The 16244-nt window shown below is 42.6% G+C and overlaps 1 protein-coding gene across 1 annotated transcript in view; it reads left to right on the plus strand.

Annotated features, from left to right (window-relative positions):
* The first annotated feature begins 442 nt into the window (after positions 1-442).
* Dync1li1 (dynein cytoplasmic 1 light intermediate chain 1) overlaps positions 443-16244 on the plus strand; it is a 56994-nt gene continuing 41192 nt past the window's right edge. The window contains exons 1-2 of the mRNA XM_042666492.1: positions 443-679; positions 849-922. Of these exons, the coding sequence (XP_042522426.1) occupies positions 534-679; positions 849-922 (220 nt within the window). The 5' untranslated portion in view covers positions 443-533. The remainder of the gene's footprint in view (positions 680-848; positions 923-16244) is intronic.

Genomic DNA, 16244 nt, shown 5'->3' on the forward strand with positions numbered 1-16244 from the left:
GAGCATCTCAGACTAAACACGACCACCCGAAGCGAGCTCTGGGAGGCGTGTCGCCACCAGTGAACCCAGAGGCGGGGAGCGGGGGAGCCCAGAAACCCAGGAGCACCGGTACGCCGTTACCGGTCGGGTCTACCTTGGGTGAGGCAGACCCCCCCGCGCTAATAGTGGAGGGCCACGGTGACAGACTGCAGGAATTCCCGACTGGACTGAAGGGTGGGACCCAACGCCGCTCACCTGACACAACCTGCCCGCCCCGCCGCACGGGCGGCTGCCGGAGCCCGGAGGGACGCGCTTCCACATCAAAGCACCTACGGAACGGGAATGCCCCCCCCCCCCCCCCCGCGCAAGCGCAACCCTGCGGCAGAGCGGCGCATGCGCCGAGCGACCCGCCAGCCCCGCCCCTACAGGCTCCACCCTCTCCGTTCGGCGAGCGACCGTATCCGGGTTCCCCCTGCTGCCGCCGCTGCCGCCACCGCCGCCGCCGCCGCCTTGGTCATTCAGCCCGGCTGGGAGTGGTGTGATTCCCGATCAAGATGGCGGCTGTGGGGCGGGTAGGCTCGTTCGGTTCCTCTCCGCCGGGACTTGGCGCAGCTTACTCTGGCGGCCCCCTGGCCCACGAGCTGGCGTCGGGCAGTGGCGGCGCCGCAGCGGGCGACGACGAGGACGGGCAGAATCTTTGGTAACCACCCCACCCCTCCCGGGTCCCCGTGGGTTCTCCCCGCTCGGCGGACGTGTCCGGGATCCCCGAGCGCGCGCGCGCGTGCCGGGCCGGCCGCTGCGTGCTCGGCCGCCGGACCCGCCGCCGCGCCCCGGTCCCCGGCCTCAGCCTGCGCCTTGCTCCCCGTTAGGTCCTGCATCCTCAGCGAGGTCTCCACGCGCTCGCGCTCCAAGCTCCCGGCGGGAAAGAACGTGCTGCTGCTGGGTAAGCGCCCCCCACCTCTCCCGGCCCCACCCCGAACCACCCCGGCTCGGGGGCCGGTCCTCCTACCGGCTCGCTCGCTCCCCTTCTTTTGTGCGGACGACCCGGCGCGGTCCAGCCCGGCCCAGCCGGCCGCGCCCCGCCTCCCGACCTGTCGCTGACAGCTGGGAGGGGGAAAAGGACACCCGGCCACCCTCAGGCCTCGGCTCCCAGGGGTGCGGAGGGCGGCCCGTCCGCCTTCCCTGGGAGAGACGGAATGGGCAGCCCACCCGCGGGGCATGCTCAGTGGCCCCCTAGAAAACGAGGACAGTCTTTTTCTTTCTTAACAGAAGTCGGCCAGGGAGGCTCTCGATGAGCGCTCTCGGGCCAACAGCATGTCGTTAATATTTAATTGCTGACTGTAAATTGACTGGTGGTCGGGATACGTGGTCCTTATTAGATGCAGCGTTCTTTTGGGGGGAGGGCTTGCGGTGTGCCTCTGTTGCAATGGCCTTTTTGGCTGTCATGAATTTTGGAAGGGTCTGTGTGGTACACCGTTCTAGTTTCGTTCATCCGCCTGATGGATAGCATAATGAGAAATGGCCGAATGTCTCAGTTTTCCTTATTTTGTACCTCCTCAGTTCTCCGTTGTGTTGTTGTCTTTATTGACTGGGGGTGGGTGTGGGTGTGGAGAGGGTTTATCTAGGGAGAATTACTTCAGGCTCACAGCTTTTCAGGTTCAGCTCCTGAATCATTTATACAGGCAAAATTTCTTTATTTTTTTGCATGCAAGATACTGGAGTTTTGCTCATGAAATACATATTTTAAAGCATGACTATTGATATCTGAAGACTTTTTTCTATACATCTGAAAGCAAAAAACAAAAACAAAGACATGCTACTTGACAGAGTCCACATTAATAGGAGTGATTAGAAAGATATTACTTCTTTTTTGTGAACTGCTACTGGCGTATAGAATACATATCTGTAAAATGATGGAGAGCTAGTTGAAAAATTAGCTTTGTACCTTCCTTTGTAATGTGATCAAAAGCACCTAGTGCTTTGGATTAGCCTGGATTTGAGTTAAGGCCCTGTCACAAGCCCTATGATCTTAAGCAAGTCTTGTGCTATCTGTAAACTGCAATTTTTTTTCCTTCATCTTTTATGAAAATGTAAAAATAATAATGTTTGCCTCGGGATTCTGGGAAAGATTAAATGATTTAATAGTTGTAAAATGAAGATGATGCTATGATTTTGTGATGGATTTATCTTATCTAAATTTATCAGAACTCTTTACAATTTTGAATTAGTGCTTACATAACTGATATTGATAAGACAAATTAGGATCCAAAAGCAAAAAAAAAAACAACAACAACCAAAACCCCAAAGTAGAAGAGAAGTTCCAGAAAATGTTAATTATAGATTGCTAAATAAAATGGACTTAAGACTCTATGATGTCACTGATTGTAGTTTAATTACTCCAAGTTAAATAAGACAGCAGACACTGTCATTGTGAAGATAAGAATGATGATTTTTTTCCCTTTGTGCCAGTACACCTTGGGTTTACCTTTTTTTTTTTTTACTCATTGATTAGGTTTTTTTTTTTCATTTTATAAATTCCCTACCATTATTGTTGTGCATAGGGTATTATATGGATGGTTAGGGATCGTTTGTGGTGAAAGCAACGGTGACACTTTTTGTTTATTTCTTGGTACATAATGTGCACTGGGGTTGTCCGTGTTTATTTTTTTTTAAGTACTCTTTGACACTGGGTCAAACATAAAGACTAAGTGTACTTAGAAGCTCAGACTCCTTTGCTCCTCCATACTTAGAATAGATTAAATTTCCCCTTTTTAATTTCTTTTTATGAACTTAATTGTTCAGAAAGCTCTAGCTGGTGTCGAGTTATATAAGGCAGAAATATAATACTTTCAGTACTTTTCATGAAGTTTTAGCTTTGGAGGAAGCTTTTCTTCCAGCTTTGGAGAAGCATATATATATATATATATTTTTTAATTGTGAAAATACTGTACAGAAGGGTTACAATTACATGGGCAAGATAATGAGTACATTTCTTATCAAGCATTATCAAGCATCCTCCTTTGTTTCCCCTTCCCATCCCTTCCCATCCTCTCCCTACCCCCCCCCACCCAATCCTCCCCGCTCCCCCCCCCAAAGTTGTAAAGTTTGTTTTCGACATAACGACTTGTACATCTCATTGTTGCAATGGGTCCACCTGTATCACTATTTAAACGATTTGTTTTTCCCCTTCCCCTCCACAAATTATATGGACATCAAATACAGTGAAAGCAGGGGTTATACTGTGGGGGAGGGACATACAAAGCAACAAACAAATAATCTTATAAATGTGTTAGAAACAATCGTATGAAAGAAAAAAAAATTGAATACATATCTTAGGGTTCATTTCCCTAACATCACCTTATCTGACCTTTTCTGCTTGACTCAGACATACACTAGATATTGCAAATAAGGGAAACCATGGGACCTATGTTTCTTTGGGCCTGGCTTACTTCACTTGATATGATTTTTTTCCAAGTCTTTCCATTTCCTAACAAATGGGGCAATGTCATTCTTTCTGATGGAAGCATAGAATTCCATTGTGTATATATACCACATTTTCTTGATCCATTCATCTACTGAAGGGCATCTGGGTTGGTTCCATATCTTAGCTATAGTAAATAGTGCTGCAATAAACATAGTCGTGCTGGTAGCTTTAGTGTAAGCATTTGTAAGCATTTGGGTAAATGCCCAAAAGTGGGATTGCTGGGTCATAGGGGAGCTCTACGTGGAGTCTTTTGAGGAACCTCCATACTACTTCCTAAAGTAGTTGAACAAGTTTACACTCCCACCAACAATGCAGTAAGGTTCCCTTCTGTCTACATCCCCTCCAGCATCTGTTGTTATTAGTGTTCTTGATTTTTGCCATTCTAACTGGGGTGAGGTGGTATCTCAATGTTGTTTTGATTTGCATTTCTTTTATGGCTAGGGAGGTTGAGCATTTCTTCATGTGTCTATTGGCCATTCTTATTTCTTCTTCAGAGAAGTTTCTCTTTAAGTCTTTAGCCCACTTATTTATTGGGCAGTTGTTTCTTTGAGGATTTGTAATTGGGGGATTTAATTTTTTGAGTTCCAAGTATATTTTAGATATGAGGCCCTTGTCTGTTGTATGACTAGTGAAGATCTTCTCCCAATCCATGGGCTTTCTATTGATCTTGCTAGCTATGTCCTTTGCCATGCAGAAGCTCTGCAACTTCATGCAATCCCATTTGTTCAACCTTTCTTTGATTTGTTGTATTTCCGGGTCTCTATTAAGAAAATTTCGGCCTGTGCCAAGGAGACCTAGGGTTTCTCCAATTCCATCCTGTAATATTTTCAGAGTGTCAGAGAAGCATATTTTTTATACTGATGATATATAAATAAGGTTAATTTTCTAAAATTTCTCTGTAAATATTCCTTGAGATATTTACCATCACATATTATGTCAGCATTTGTGCTGGCAGAAATAAACAGTAGGGATTGTGGTTTTCCTGTTAGGAGTGTGAGGGTTCCAGGTACGGGGAGATGGTTGACCTTAATATGTCTTCCATGAATAATAGTGATCTTTGGAATCCCATATTCAGAAAACCAAATCTGAGAATAAAAGAAGGTTTGTATTTCCAGAAACAATCTAGTACACTAGGAATGATACAGGATTGTGTTTCAACTGCACATATACCACAATTTAACTTAGCTTGCTGCATGACCTTAGTTCCAACGGAAGAAAGAAGTGTAGACCAGAAATGCGTGTATGGACATTTTTGTTTGTTTGTTTGTTTATTTGTCAGGCATGAGGCTTGAACTCTGGACCTGAGTGCTGTCCCTCAGCTCTTCAGCTCAAAGCTAGTGCTCTACCACTTGAGCCACAGTACCATTTTTAGTTTTCTGATGCTTTATTGGAGATGAGAGTTTCATGGCTTTTCCTGCCTGCACTGGCTTTGAACCATGATCTTCAGATCTCAGCCTCCTGAGTAGCTAGGATTACAGGTGTGAGGTACTGGCACCTGGCTTGGACATGAGTTTATAATGAGAGTAATTTTGTGCAGATCTTATTTTGTCTCCTTTTTCCCTTCATGTAATGTGCAAAGTGGATGGGTAACACCAATTTATAGCTAAGATAATGAACTTTAGAGACTTGTTAAGTGAATTTTCCAGAGTCATGACTGCTATAAGGCCCTATGTTCTGTTGCTCTGATGTGCCACAGAGCATAATAGAAGTTGTACAAGGGAGAGAGTGTCAGGTACAAAACTCTTTCTTCTCAGTAGTCTTTGACCTAAGTACAAGTAATTATTTTTATGGACAGTTCAACTGTATTCCCAGCACTTGGGAGGCTGAGACAGGAGGATCTTGACATACCTAAGCAGTTATTTAATTTATCTAGATCTGACTACTAGTGATAAACAGAAAGACTTTAAATATTAGTGTGTAGGGGCTGGGAAGGTGGCTCAGTGGTAGAGCGCTTGCCTTGCATGCATGAGGCCCTGGGTTCGATTCCTCAGCACCACATAAGCAAAAAAGAAAAAAGCCAGAAGTGGTGCTGTGGCTCAAGTGGTAGAGTGCTAGCCTTGAGCTGAAGAGCTGAGGGACAGCGCCTAGGCCCAGAGTTAAGTCCCCACGATGGGACCCTAAATAAATAAATATTAGTGTTTAAACAACGTTCCTCTCTCCTTCCTTTTATTCTTCCACTGGGGAAGGAACCCAAGGCCTTTGTGAGTTTTAGATAATCTTCCTTGAAAGAAAGCCCTTTTATATAGGTTTCAGTAAAGTTTGTTTTAAATACTAAAAGTAAGCTTCTTATGCATGTATTTTAAGTAGGGTCTAATTCATAAATTACCCTGTAAGGACTGTTATTTAACTGCCTGGGCTATACAGGAAGACTGTCTCAAAACAACAACAGGAAGAAAGGAAGGAAGGAAGGAAAGAAGGAAGGAAGAGAGAGAGAGAGAGAGAGAGAGAGAGAGAGAGAGAGAGAGAGAGAGAGAGAGGCTGAGCATTAGTGGCTCATTCCTCTAATCCTAGCTACTCGAGACAGATCTGAGGAGCCAGACAAGGCAGCGAAGTCAATGAAACACTTTAACCAGCAAAATGAAAACTAGAAGTGGAACTGTGGCTCACGTGGTATTGTGCCAGCCTTGAGAGAAAAACTAAGGGAGAGTGCCCTGGCCCTGAATTTAAGCCTTTGTATCTGAAAATAAAAAAAGTTAGAAGTGTGCTATAGTTAATTTTCTACAGTACAGTGGGGTGACAGTAATTTTAGTTGTTTTTTTTTTTTTTGTTGGTCGTGGGGCTTGAACTCTGGGCCTGGGCACTGTCCCTCAGCTCTTCAGCTCAAGGCTAGAGCTCTACAACTTAAGCCACAGGGCCACTTCTGGCTTTTTCTGTTTATGTGATACTGAGGAATTGAACCCAGGGCCTCATATATGCAAGGCAAGCACTCTACCATTAAACTACCTTCCAAGCCCAGGTAATTTTAGTTTTTAAAGAGACAGGGTTTTACTATGTTGCCCATGCTGGTCTCGAGCTTTTAGGCTCAAGAGATCCTCCTATCTTTGCTGTCTCAGTAGCTGGGACTACAGGAGCAACTTGAGAGAATAGAAATGTTTGTGACCTTGATTTAATCAGGTCGCACTATATACATGTATCAAACTCACACTGCACTCCAAAATATGTACAACTGCATGTTGATAAAAAATGTCATGGTGTGGTGGCCCAAGACGATGTCTAAGAATTAATATTAATACACCTTTGTTTTTTTCTTCAATTGATTATACAGTTTTGAATTTTATTTTTGGGTTTGTAATATGAGGGAACTTCATTGTGATTTTCCATACATGCACACAGTGTGCTTGAACAGTTCAACTCTTCACCTTATTTCCCTTTCTCATCTCCCTTCCATTTTTTCAAATAGCACTTGATAGGTTTCATTAGAATATGTATTTATATATACATATATATATGTATGTAATATGTCTTTGATCCTCTTCATCCCACAGTTTCCTCTCCTTTTTTTCTTCCCCCTATATATTTTATTTATTTATTTTTACTTTTTGGGTCTGGTCATGGGGCCTGAACTCTGGGCATGGGCCCTGTCCCTCAGCTCTTCAGCTCAAGGCTAGCGCTCTACCACTTGAGTCACAGCGCCACTTCCGGCTTTTTTTTTCTGCTTATGTGGTGCTAAGGAATTGAACACAGGGCCTCATGCATACAAGGCAAGTGCTCTACCACTGAGTCACCTTCCCAGCCCCCCTATATATTTTAATAGCTACTTTTTTTTTCTGGTCCTGGGGCTTGAACTCTGGGTGTGAGCACTGCCCCTGAGCTTCTTTTGCTTAAGGTGAGCACTCTACCACCTGAGCCACAATGCCACTTCCGGCTTTTTTTCCCCCCTTTGAGTAGTTTGTTAGAGGTAGAGTTTCATGGAGTTTCCTGCCCAGGCTGGCTTTGAACCACAATCCTCAGATCTTAGCCTCCTGAATAGCTAGGATTATAGGCATGAGCCACCTGTGCCCAGCTTTAAGATCTACATTTAAGTGCAGTTTCTCCATATCTTGATTACTTTCTCATGATTGATAACAAAACTCCTAAGGAAAATATTGATACCCTCTAACGTAATTCACTTACATATATTAGTCATGTAAGGATTGCTTGTATATTCTTATCACCATAAAGATCAGCAAATAGACAAAGTGTTAGGTAAATTGCTGTAAGTTACACAGTCAGAGACAAAATCAGGATTCAAAATAGTGCAGCCTCATCCAGAGAGAGTACTCTTACTCTATATGCTGCTGCTCCCCCCCACCCCACGAAAAATAAGATGGGGGTTAGCAGTTACTAAAGAATTGTATCTAATATTCCTGAGTTAGCACAAAACAACTCAGCAATATAGATTAGTTGGAGTCATTGTCAAGTAAGATACATATGTAGTCACTGCCTCCAATGTTAGCATTACATATAAGACAGCAATATAAGTTTCTGATTGGCAGGCAGTGTCAGTTACTAAAACTAACTGCCCCTTTAGAGTCATCTAAGCCTCATCTTTCTCACTTGCAAATTAAAATATTAGGATTTAGTGTTCCCCAAATCTTTCATTAAATCTGACATTCTGTATTTTTAAATTTTAAATCTTGTGTTAAAGTTTTTTTTAAAGTATTGTAAGGTATAATGCAATTAGGCTGAGCTGTTCAATTACATCCAGGAAAGAAATCTACAGTCTCTTCATTGTTTGTGCCATTATTTTGGGTCCGGTCGTGGGACCTGAACTCTGGGCCTGGGCGCTGTCCCTCAGCTCTTCAGCTCAAGGCTAGCACTCTACCACTTGAGCCACAGTGCCACTTCCGGCTTTTTTTTTTCTGCTTATGCGGTGCTGAGGAATTGAACCCAGGGCCTCATGCATGCAAGGCAAGCACTCTACCACTGAGCTACCTTCCCAGCCCCCGAAGGTATTATTAACTCAGGGTACTGTGCAGTCTCCTCCCCCCCCCCCCAAAAAAAAAGTTTTACACAATGTTGAATATCGAGTATCAGTGTAATATGTGTTGGAAATGGCTTTTTAAGCTCAGAAACAAAACTAGCTTCTAAAAAACAAACAAAAACCCAAAAATCAAAACTAGCTTCTATCAAGTTATTGGAAGTAGGAAACCTCAAGATACATATATATATATATATATATATATATACATATATATATATATATACGTATATATATATATATATATATACATATATATATATATATATACGTATATATATATATATATACATACAAACACAATGAAACTAGAGATCATTTCAGAGAAGTAACATAGCTATCAATGGAGGGCATAGTTTTCTGTTTCTGTTTGGTGTTTTTTATGTTAGTAGGTATGTATATTTGGCAGTACTAGGGATTGAACTCAGCCTTGCACTTATTTGTTAGGCAAATAATGCACTATTTAAGTCATGTATTGCCCCTTTCCCATTGTTGTGCTTTTCATTTCTGTTAGACACAGAGACTTGCACTCTTGCCTGGCGTGGTCTTAGACCTTGATTCTCCTACCTTCTTTTGCTGAATAATTGGGACTATAAGGACATGTCAGTATACCTGATGTGTCTTTGAGGTAAAGTTGCTCTAAGTTTTGCCTGTTCTGGCCTTGAAATGCAATGCTCCTCACACAGCCTCCCAAGCAGCGTGGCCATCATATTGGTAGGGGCAGTGAACTCAGGACTTGGGCACTGTTCCTGAGCTTTCATGCTCAAGGTTAGCACTCTATCACTTGACCCACAGCTCCACTTCTGACTTTTTGGTGGTTAATTGTAGATGAGAGTCTCATGTACTTTCCTGCCCTGGCTGGCTTTGAACCACAATCCTCAGATCTCAGCCTCAGACTCCTGAGTATCTGGAATTACAGGAGTGAGCCACCAGTGCTGGTGTGTTAAATAGTGTTCAGTTTGAAACTATTAGCCCTGTTGTAGCTGAGTTTGATGATCATCGAAATTTGATGACTTGTGAGAACCATTTTTATTAACTGAATTATACTTTAGTTTAATTAGTTGATGCTATTTTTTTTTTGTTGTTTGTCTTTTTTTTGGTGTGGTTGTGGCGCTTAAACTCTGGGCCTGGGCATTGCCCCTGAGCTCTTGAGTTAAAGGCGAGCATTCTACAACTTGAGCCACAGTTTTCTGGTGGTTAATTGAAGATAAGAGTCTCACAGACTAGCCTGGTGCTGGTGGCTCACGCCTGTAATCCTAGCTACTCAGGAGGCTGAGATCTGAGGATCGCGGTTCAAAGCCAGCCCGGGCAGGAGAGACCGTGAGACTCCGATCTCCAATAAACCACCAGAAAACCGGAAGTGGCGCTGTAGCTCAAGTGGTAGAGTGCTCGCCTTGAGCTGAAGAGCTGAGGGACAGCGCCCAGGCCCAGAGTTCAAGCCCCACGACCGACAAAAAAAAAAAAAAAAGAGTCTCACAGACTTTCCTGCCCCAGCCAGCTTTGGACTCTGATATTCAGATCTCAGCCTCCTGAGAAGATAGGATTACAGGTGTGAGCTACCAGCGAACAGCATCCTTTGTATTTTATACTATAACAAATTATAAATTATATTTTGTAATTTGAAGGGGTGTGTGTCCATCCTAGTACCTGGGCACTGCCCTTGTATGTTTGTGTTTAAAGGTATTTCTGGCTTTTTTGCTGATTTAATTGGAGATAAAAGGCTTAAGGACTTTGCTGCCTAGGCTGGCTTTGAACTGAGATCCTCAGATCTCAGCCTCCTGAATAGGTAGGATTACAGGTGTGAGCTACTGGCTGGATGCTTTTTTTTTTTTTTTAACATACTATGGTGCATTTCATGTAGCATGACTTTTTCCATAAAGATCTGGTTTTATCACTTCTATTGACTGAACAATATGTATTGCTCTAGTGGAATTTTAAATGATTGATAGACAGGCATTGTCATATCTTATTTTCCAATTGCCCAATATTATCTTTGGAATAAATTCCTAGAAATGGAATTGTACATGTCTTAGGTGCTTAGGGCATGGGTCAAATGTTCAAACCTCAGTAGTGCCAAAAATGTAAATAAAATAGATTAAAAATTGAATAAAAAGTATACCTTTTAAGTCTTTCTATAGATGGTTAGTTTTCTAGGGCAGTTGTACCATTTTACATTTCTGCCATCAATATATGGAAGTACTTGTTTGTCTGGTACAATTCCCAACACTATTTTTTTTTTGCTTATTTAGTAAATCTTAATTTAAAAAGTTAATTTAAAGAGCTCTTCATTTAAAGAATTAAATCTTCATTTGACAATTTAATTATAGGATATATTCTTTTTTTTTTTTTCCGGTCATGGGGCTTGAACTCTGGGCCTGAGCGCTGTCCCTCAGCTCTTCAGCTCAAGGCAAGCACTCTAGGACATATTCTATATTTATTAATAACCATGGTTCTAGTAGGGCTTTGACCTCCTGGAACATAGAAACTGTTGGTGACCATTGGAATTTTTATTGACCACAGCAAATGTTTATTGAATTAATCTAAATTGTTTTTTAATTCATATCTATTCAGTCTATGTGAGTAAGGAGAATGATTAAAGATAATTTTAGTTTTTCAATGTGATGTGGATTGCTGAATAATTAAATCCAAAGGTAGGGTTTTGAAGCACCACAGGGATGAGGACCATTGTGTATTGTGCCTGTTACTTGTGTTAAGGATTCTGCTAGGAGATTTATTATGTAGTATGTTTACTATTTCACAGAAAAGTCTTTTGAGCCCAGATTTAACAGCTAGGATTCAAAATTGGATTTGTCTTTCTGCTATGCAGGTACTGCTTGATGTTTCTGAGAGTTTGTAGTCTTGAACAGGTGTGCATAAACATTTTTTTAGAACCAGCAGACCCTGCAGCTGGTAAACAGCTTCTCTCTTCTTTGACCCATTAAAGTGGGGGAGAAGATGCCCTCGGTGAGATGAGGAGCAGACCAAATCACTTTACCTTGCTGGCACCTCCACATAACCTATCAAAGGCCTTGCAGTGATTTAAGTTAGAGTTAAGTTAGAGTTCCCATGTGGCTCTTGTGACATGGCACTTGTTAGCTTTCAGGTGGTATAAGATACATGATTTATTTTACATCATTCAAAGCCAAAAAAAAAACTGTCACGTTTGTGTATTGGCATCTTACTTTTTTATATGACAAGTGAGACCTGTGACAGGCTGGAACTCTTGTCCTGATTATCATGATGCTGTGTGCCATAATGTATCCAACATATGCATGAAAATTGAATCAATGCTCTACAGGAAACAACAGGAAACTTAAAAATGGAGAGAATGAAGAAGCAGGGCACAGCTTGATTTTTACCTGTTGAGTCTCTTTATCTTGAGCCAGAGGAGGATTACAGGAAGCTGCTCCAGAAACAGGGAAGTGACACTGTGTTGTAGTTGAGGAGTACTAGCTGGGTCCAAGTCCTGACTCTTTAGCAAGCTGTTTTATCTTTTAGATAGTACTACTTACCCTTTAGGATTCTTGTGAGAATGATGGGCAATAATGTTTGTAATACACTTCAAACAGTAGCATACTTGGAAAACATTGGGAATAGCATTTATCATTAACATGTGTACGTAAGGAGTTTGCTTTTACTGTACCACTAATTTGCACAACATGTTTTCATGCTACCACTTTAAATCACTGCTGCTGTCTTATTATAGAGTTTTATTTCCAGAATGTTATCTAATCAAGAAGTAATAAGTGATACTAGTCCTTAAAGTTTAATCCTTCACCATAGAAGTAGTCTAATCTTATTGCCATCTGTTCAGAAGTTGCAGGGCAAATGGAGTTACTTAACTTGCCAAGGTTTATACTGCTAATGATGATACATTGCTGTGGTTGGCCTTGAATTCTTCATCCTCCTGCCTTCAACACCAGAGTGTTAGAATCATAGGCCTATACAATTATGCGTAAATAAAGATGACAAAGGACAGGGATCCTGAGTTTTCCTTTTTTTGTTTCCGAAACAGGGTGTTACTGTTGTAACAGGCTGGCCTTGAACTGGTGATTCTCTTTTCTAGCTTCCTGACTGCTAGTGCCAGTCACCATGCCCAGCGATATATGAAGTTTTTGTTGTTGTTTTTTTGATGATACTAGAATTTGGATTCAGGGTCTTGGCACGTGTTAAATAGGCACACTACCATCTGAACCACACACCCCTTCTTTGCTTTAGTTACTTTTTAGTTAGGTCTTGAGCTACCTGGACTAATCTCAGACCTCAATCTTCCTAATCTTTGCCTGTGGTTTGGCTGGCTGGGATTTTTTTTTTTTTGTCGGTCGTGGGGCTTTAACTCTGGGCCTGAGTGCTGTCCCTCAGCTCTTCAGCTCAAGGCTAGTGCTTTACCACTTGAGCTATAGCGCCCCTTCCTGTTTTCTGGTGGTTTATTGGAGATAAGAGTTTCACGGACTTTCTTGCCCGGGCTGGCTTTGAACCATGATCCTCAGATCTCAGCCTCCTGAGTAGCTACGATTACAGGAGTGAGCTACCTGTGCCCGGCTTGGCTGGGATTTTAGACATGAGCCCATGTGAGGCAAGTTCTTTTCATTCCCAGCCCTTAGTTGTTTTTTTTGTTTGTTTGTTTTTGCTGTTGTTGTTGGTTGTGGGGCCTGAACTCATCTAGGCACTGTCCCTGAGCTCTTTTGCTCAAGGATACTGCTCTACCACTTTGAGCCACAGTGCCACTTCTGGTTTTGAGTGGTTAATTGGTGATAGGAGACGCATGGGAACTTTTCTGCCTATGCTGACTTTGAACCAGGATTCTCAGATCTTAGCCTTCTGAGTAGCTAGGATTATAGGCATGAACCGCTGGCACCCAGGTTTTTGTTGTTGTTTTTTTTTTTTTTTTGTCAGTTGTAGGGCTTGAGCTCTGAGCCTGGGCTCTGTCCCTGAGTTCTTCAGCTCAAGGCAAGTACTCTACCACTTGAGCCACATCATCACTTCCAGTTTTCTGGTGGTTAATTGGAGATAAGAGTCTCAGACTGGGCTGGGAAGGTAGCTTAGTGGTAGAGTGCTTGCCTCGCATGCGTGAGGCCCTGGATTCAATTCCTCAGCATCATATAAGCAGAAAAAGCTGGAAGTGGTGCTGTGGCTCAAGTGGTAGAGCTCTAGCCTTGAACTGAAGAGCTGAGGGACAGCGCCCAGGCCCAGAGTACAGGCCCCACAACCAACCAACAACAACAACAACAAAAAGAGCCTCAGACTTTACTTGCCTAGGCTGGCTTTGAACCTTGATCCTCAGATCTCAGCCTCCTGAGTAGCTAGGATTACAGGTGTGAGCCACCAGTGCCTGGCTTTGCTTTGTGAATGCTAGATAAATGTTAAACTACTGAGCTACTCTTAATTGTTCTCCATAATGGGCAGGTGGACTGTTTTCCTTTCTTTCTTTCTCTCTCCCTCTCTTTCTTTCTCTCTTCTTCTCTTTCTTTCTTCCTCTCTCTCTCTCTTTCTCTCTGTCTCTCTCTCTCTCTCTCTCCCTTTCTCTCTGTCTCTCTCTCGTTCTTTCGTTCTTTCTGTCCTGGGGCTTGAACTCAGGGCTTGGGTGTTGTCCCTGAGCTTTTGTGCTCAAGGTTAGGGCTCTGCCAATTGAGCAACAGTGCCACTTCTGCTTTTTATGGTGTTTAATTGGAGATAAGAGTCTCACATACTTTCCTGCCCAGCTGGCTTTGATCTGCATTCCTCAGATCTCAGCCTTCTGAGTAGCTAGAATTATAGGTATAAGCCACCTGCTTCCAGCCCCACTATAAGGTTTCTTTTGAAGGCATACTACTACTGGAGTTTGAACTAAGGGCCTTGAACTTCCTAGGTGGACCTGCTTGTTTGGCTGGTATGCCCTGTACTACTTGAACTATGCCTTCAGTCCTGGTTTTTGCTGGTCATGTTGGAAAGTCTCATAGACCTTTGTACCTGGGTTGGCTTCAAACTGTGATCTTCCAAACTTCAATTTCTTTTTTTTTTTTTTTTATTTAATTTTATTTTATTTGTGAACATACTGTACAGAGGGGTTACAATTACATGGGCAGGATAATGCGTACATTTCTTACCAAGCATTGCAGCCTCCTCCTTTGTTTACCCTTCACATCCCTTCCCAGCCTCCCCCCTAATGATGCTCATTTAAAGTCACAAGTTCATTCTAACTTTCCTGGAGCAAATTGTCTATCACAGTCTGTAATATATAACGGTGTTCACATGTTATATACCATATATGTGATCAGCAGCATGGGGATGTTTAGTAGTGGGAGTTCTTTGTTTCTTAAGTCCTGTTAGTTTTGTCATATCACCTAACATTTTGGATTTAGCATCCACTTATCAGGGAGACCATGTACCGTTTGTCTCTTCATTCTTGGCTAACCTCGCTCAACATGATTCCTTCTAGCTCCATCCATTTCCCTGCAAATGCCATTATTTTGTCATTTCTAATGGCTGCATAATATTCCATTGTGTATAGATACCACAACTTTTGGATCCATTCATCTGTGGTGGGGCATCTAGTTTGTTTCCATATCCTAGCTATTGTGAACAGTGCTGCAATAAACATGGAGGTGCACGTGTCCTTGTGTATTGGTTCCTGTTGTTCAGGGTAGATGCCTAGAAGTGGTATGACTGGGTCGTAAGGGAGGTCAATCTTTAGCTTTCTAAGGACCCTCCAGACTGCTTTCCAAAGTGGTTGTATAAGTGTACGTTCCCACCAGCAGTGTAATAGGGTTCCTCTTTCTCCACATCCCCTCCAGCATTTGTCGTTGGCTGATTTGTGGATGTGGGACATTCTGACTGGAGTAAGGTGGTATCTCAGGGTTGTCTTTATTTGCATTTCCTTCACCACCAGGGATGATGAACATTTCCTCATGTGTTTCTTTGCCATCCAAACTTCAATTTCTAAGTAGCTAAGATTACAGGAGTGAGGCAGTTGTGCCTGGCCATGGTTGAATTTGAAATTTCCAAGCTGGGCTGAGGCACCACTGCTTCCATCTGACAACTCAGTTCAAGGACTGAAACAAAGCCTTAGTGAAGTAGAAATGTATAAGGAGTTTACACTATTAATTAATCTGTTACTGATAAGATGTAGCCTCTTGAGCTTTATATAGGTTCTGAGTAAGAAATGATTTTATTAGATGTGGTAAAGGTCCAGAACAAGCATTGAAAGAGAGAGCATGTTGTGAAAGTATAGATGGTAACTGTAAAATGAACAACGGTAACCAAGTCTATATGTAAGACATCATTTCTGGTTTTGGTGAGCAAGGAGGGACTAGGTCTGTTAAAGAAGAATAGTACAATTTCCTTAAAAAGTAAGGTCATGGGCTGGAAATGTGGTTTAGTGGTAGGGTGCTTGCCTTGCATGCATGAAGCCCTGGGTTTGATTCCTTAGTACACCATAAGCAGAAATAGCTGGAAGTGGCACTGTGGCACAAATAGAGTTCTGTCCTTGAGCAAAAGAAGCTCAGTGACAGTGCCTAGGCTCTGAGTTCAAGCTCCAGAACTGGCAAAAAAAAAAAAAAAGAAAAAGGAATTAAGGTCATTATATCCTGTTTATGGTCAAGAGAACCTGCCCAAAGAACTTTTTTTTGAGACAAGGCCTTTGTCATAGCCCAGCCTGCCTCTGCCTCTCCAGTGCTGGGATTATAGGCATGCACCAACCATGCCTAGCTAGAGTGATGAAGGGGACAGACATGGAACAGTTTGCTGGACGAAACAAGTAGTAGCATGCCCTTCTTCAGTGCAGTGTCCAAAGTGTACAGTGTGCTACTGGAGAACAAAGGATTGTGCTTAACCAAACTTGGC

This window comes from Dipodomys spectabilis, unplaced genomic scaffold (genome assembly GCF_019054845.1).
Source record: "Dipodomys spectabilis isolate Male_0828 unplaced genomic scaffold, ASM1905484v1 ptg000365l, whole genome shotgun sequence".
In the NCBI taxonomy this organism is placed as follows: Eukaryota; Metazoa; Chordata; class Mammalia; order Rodentia; family Heteromyidae; genus Dipodomys; species Dipodomys spectabilis.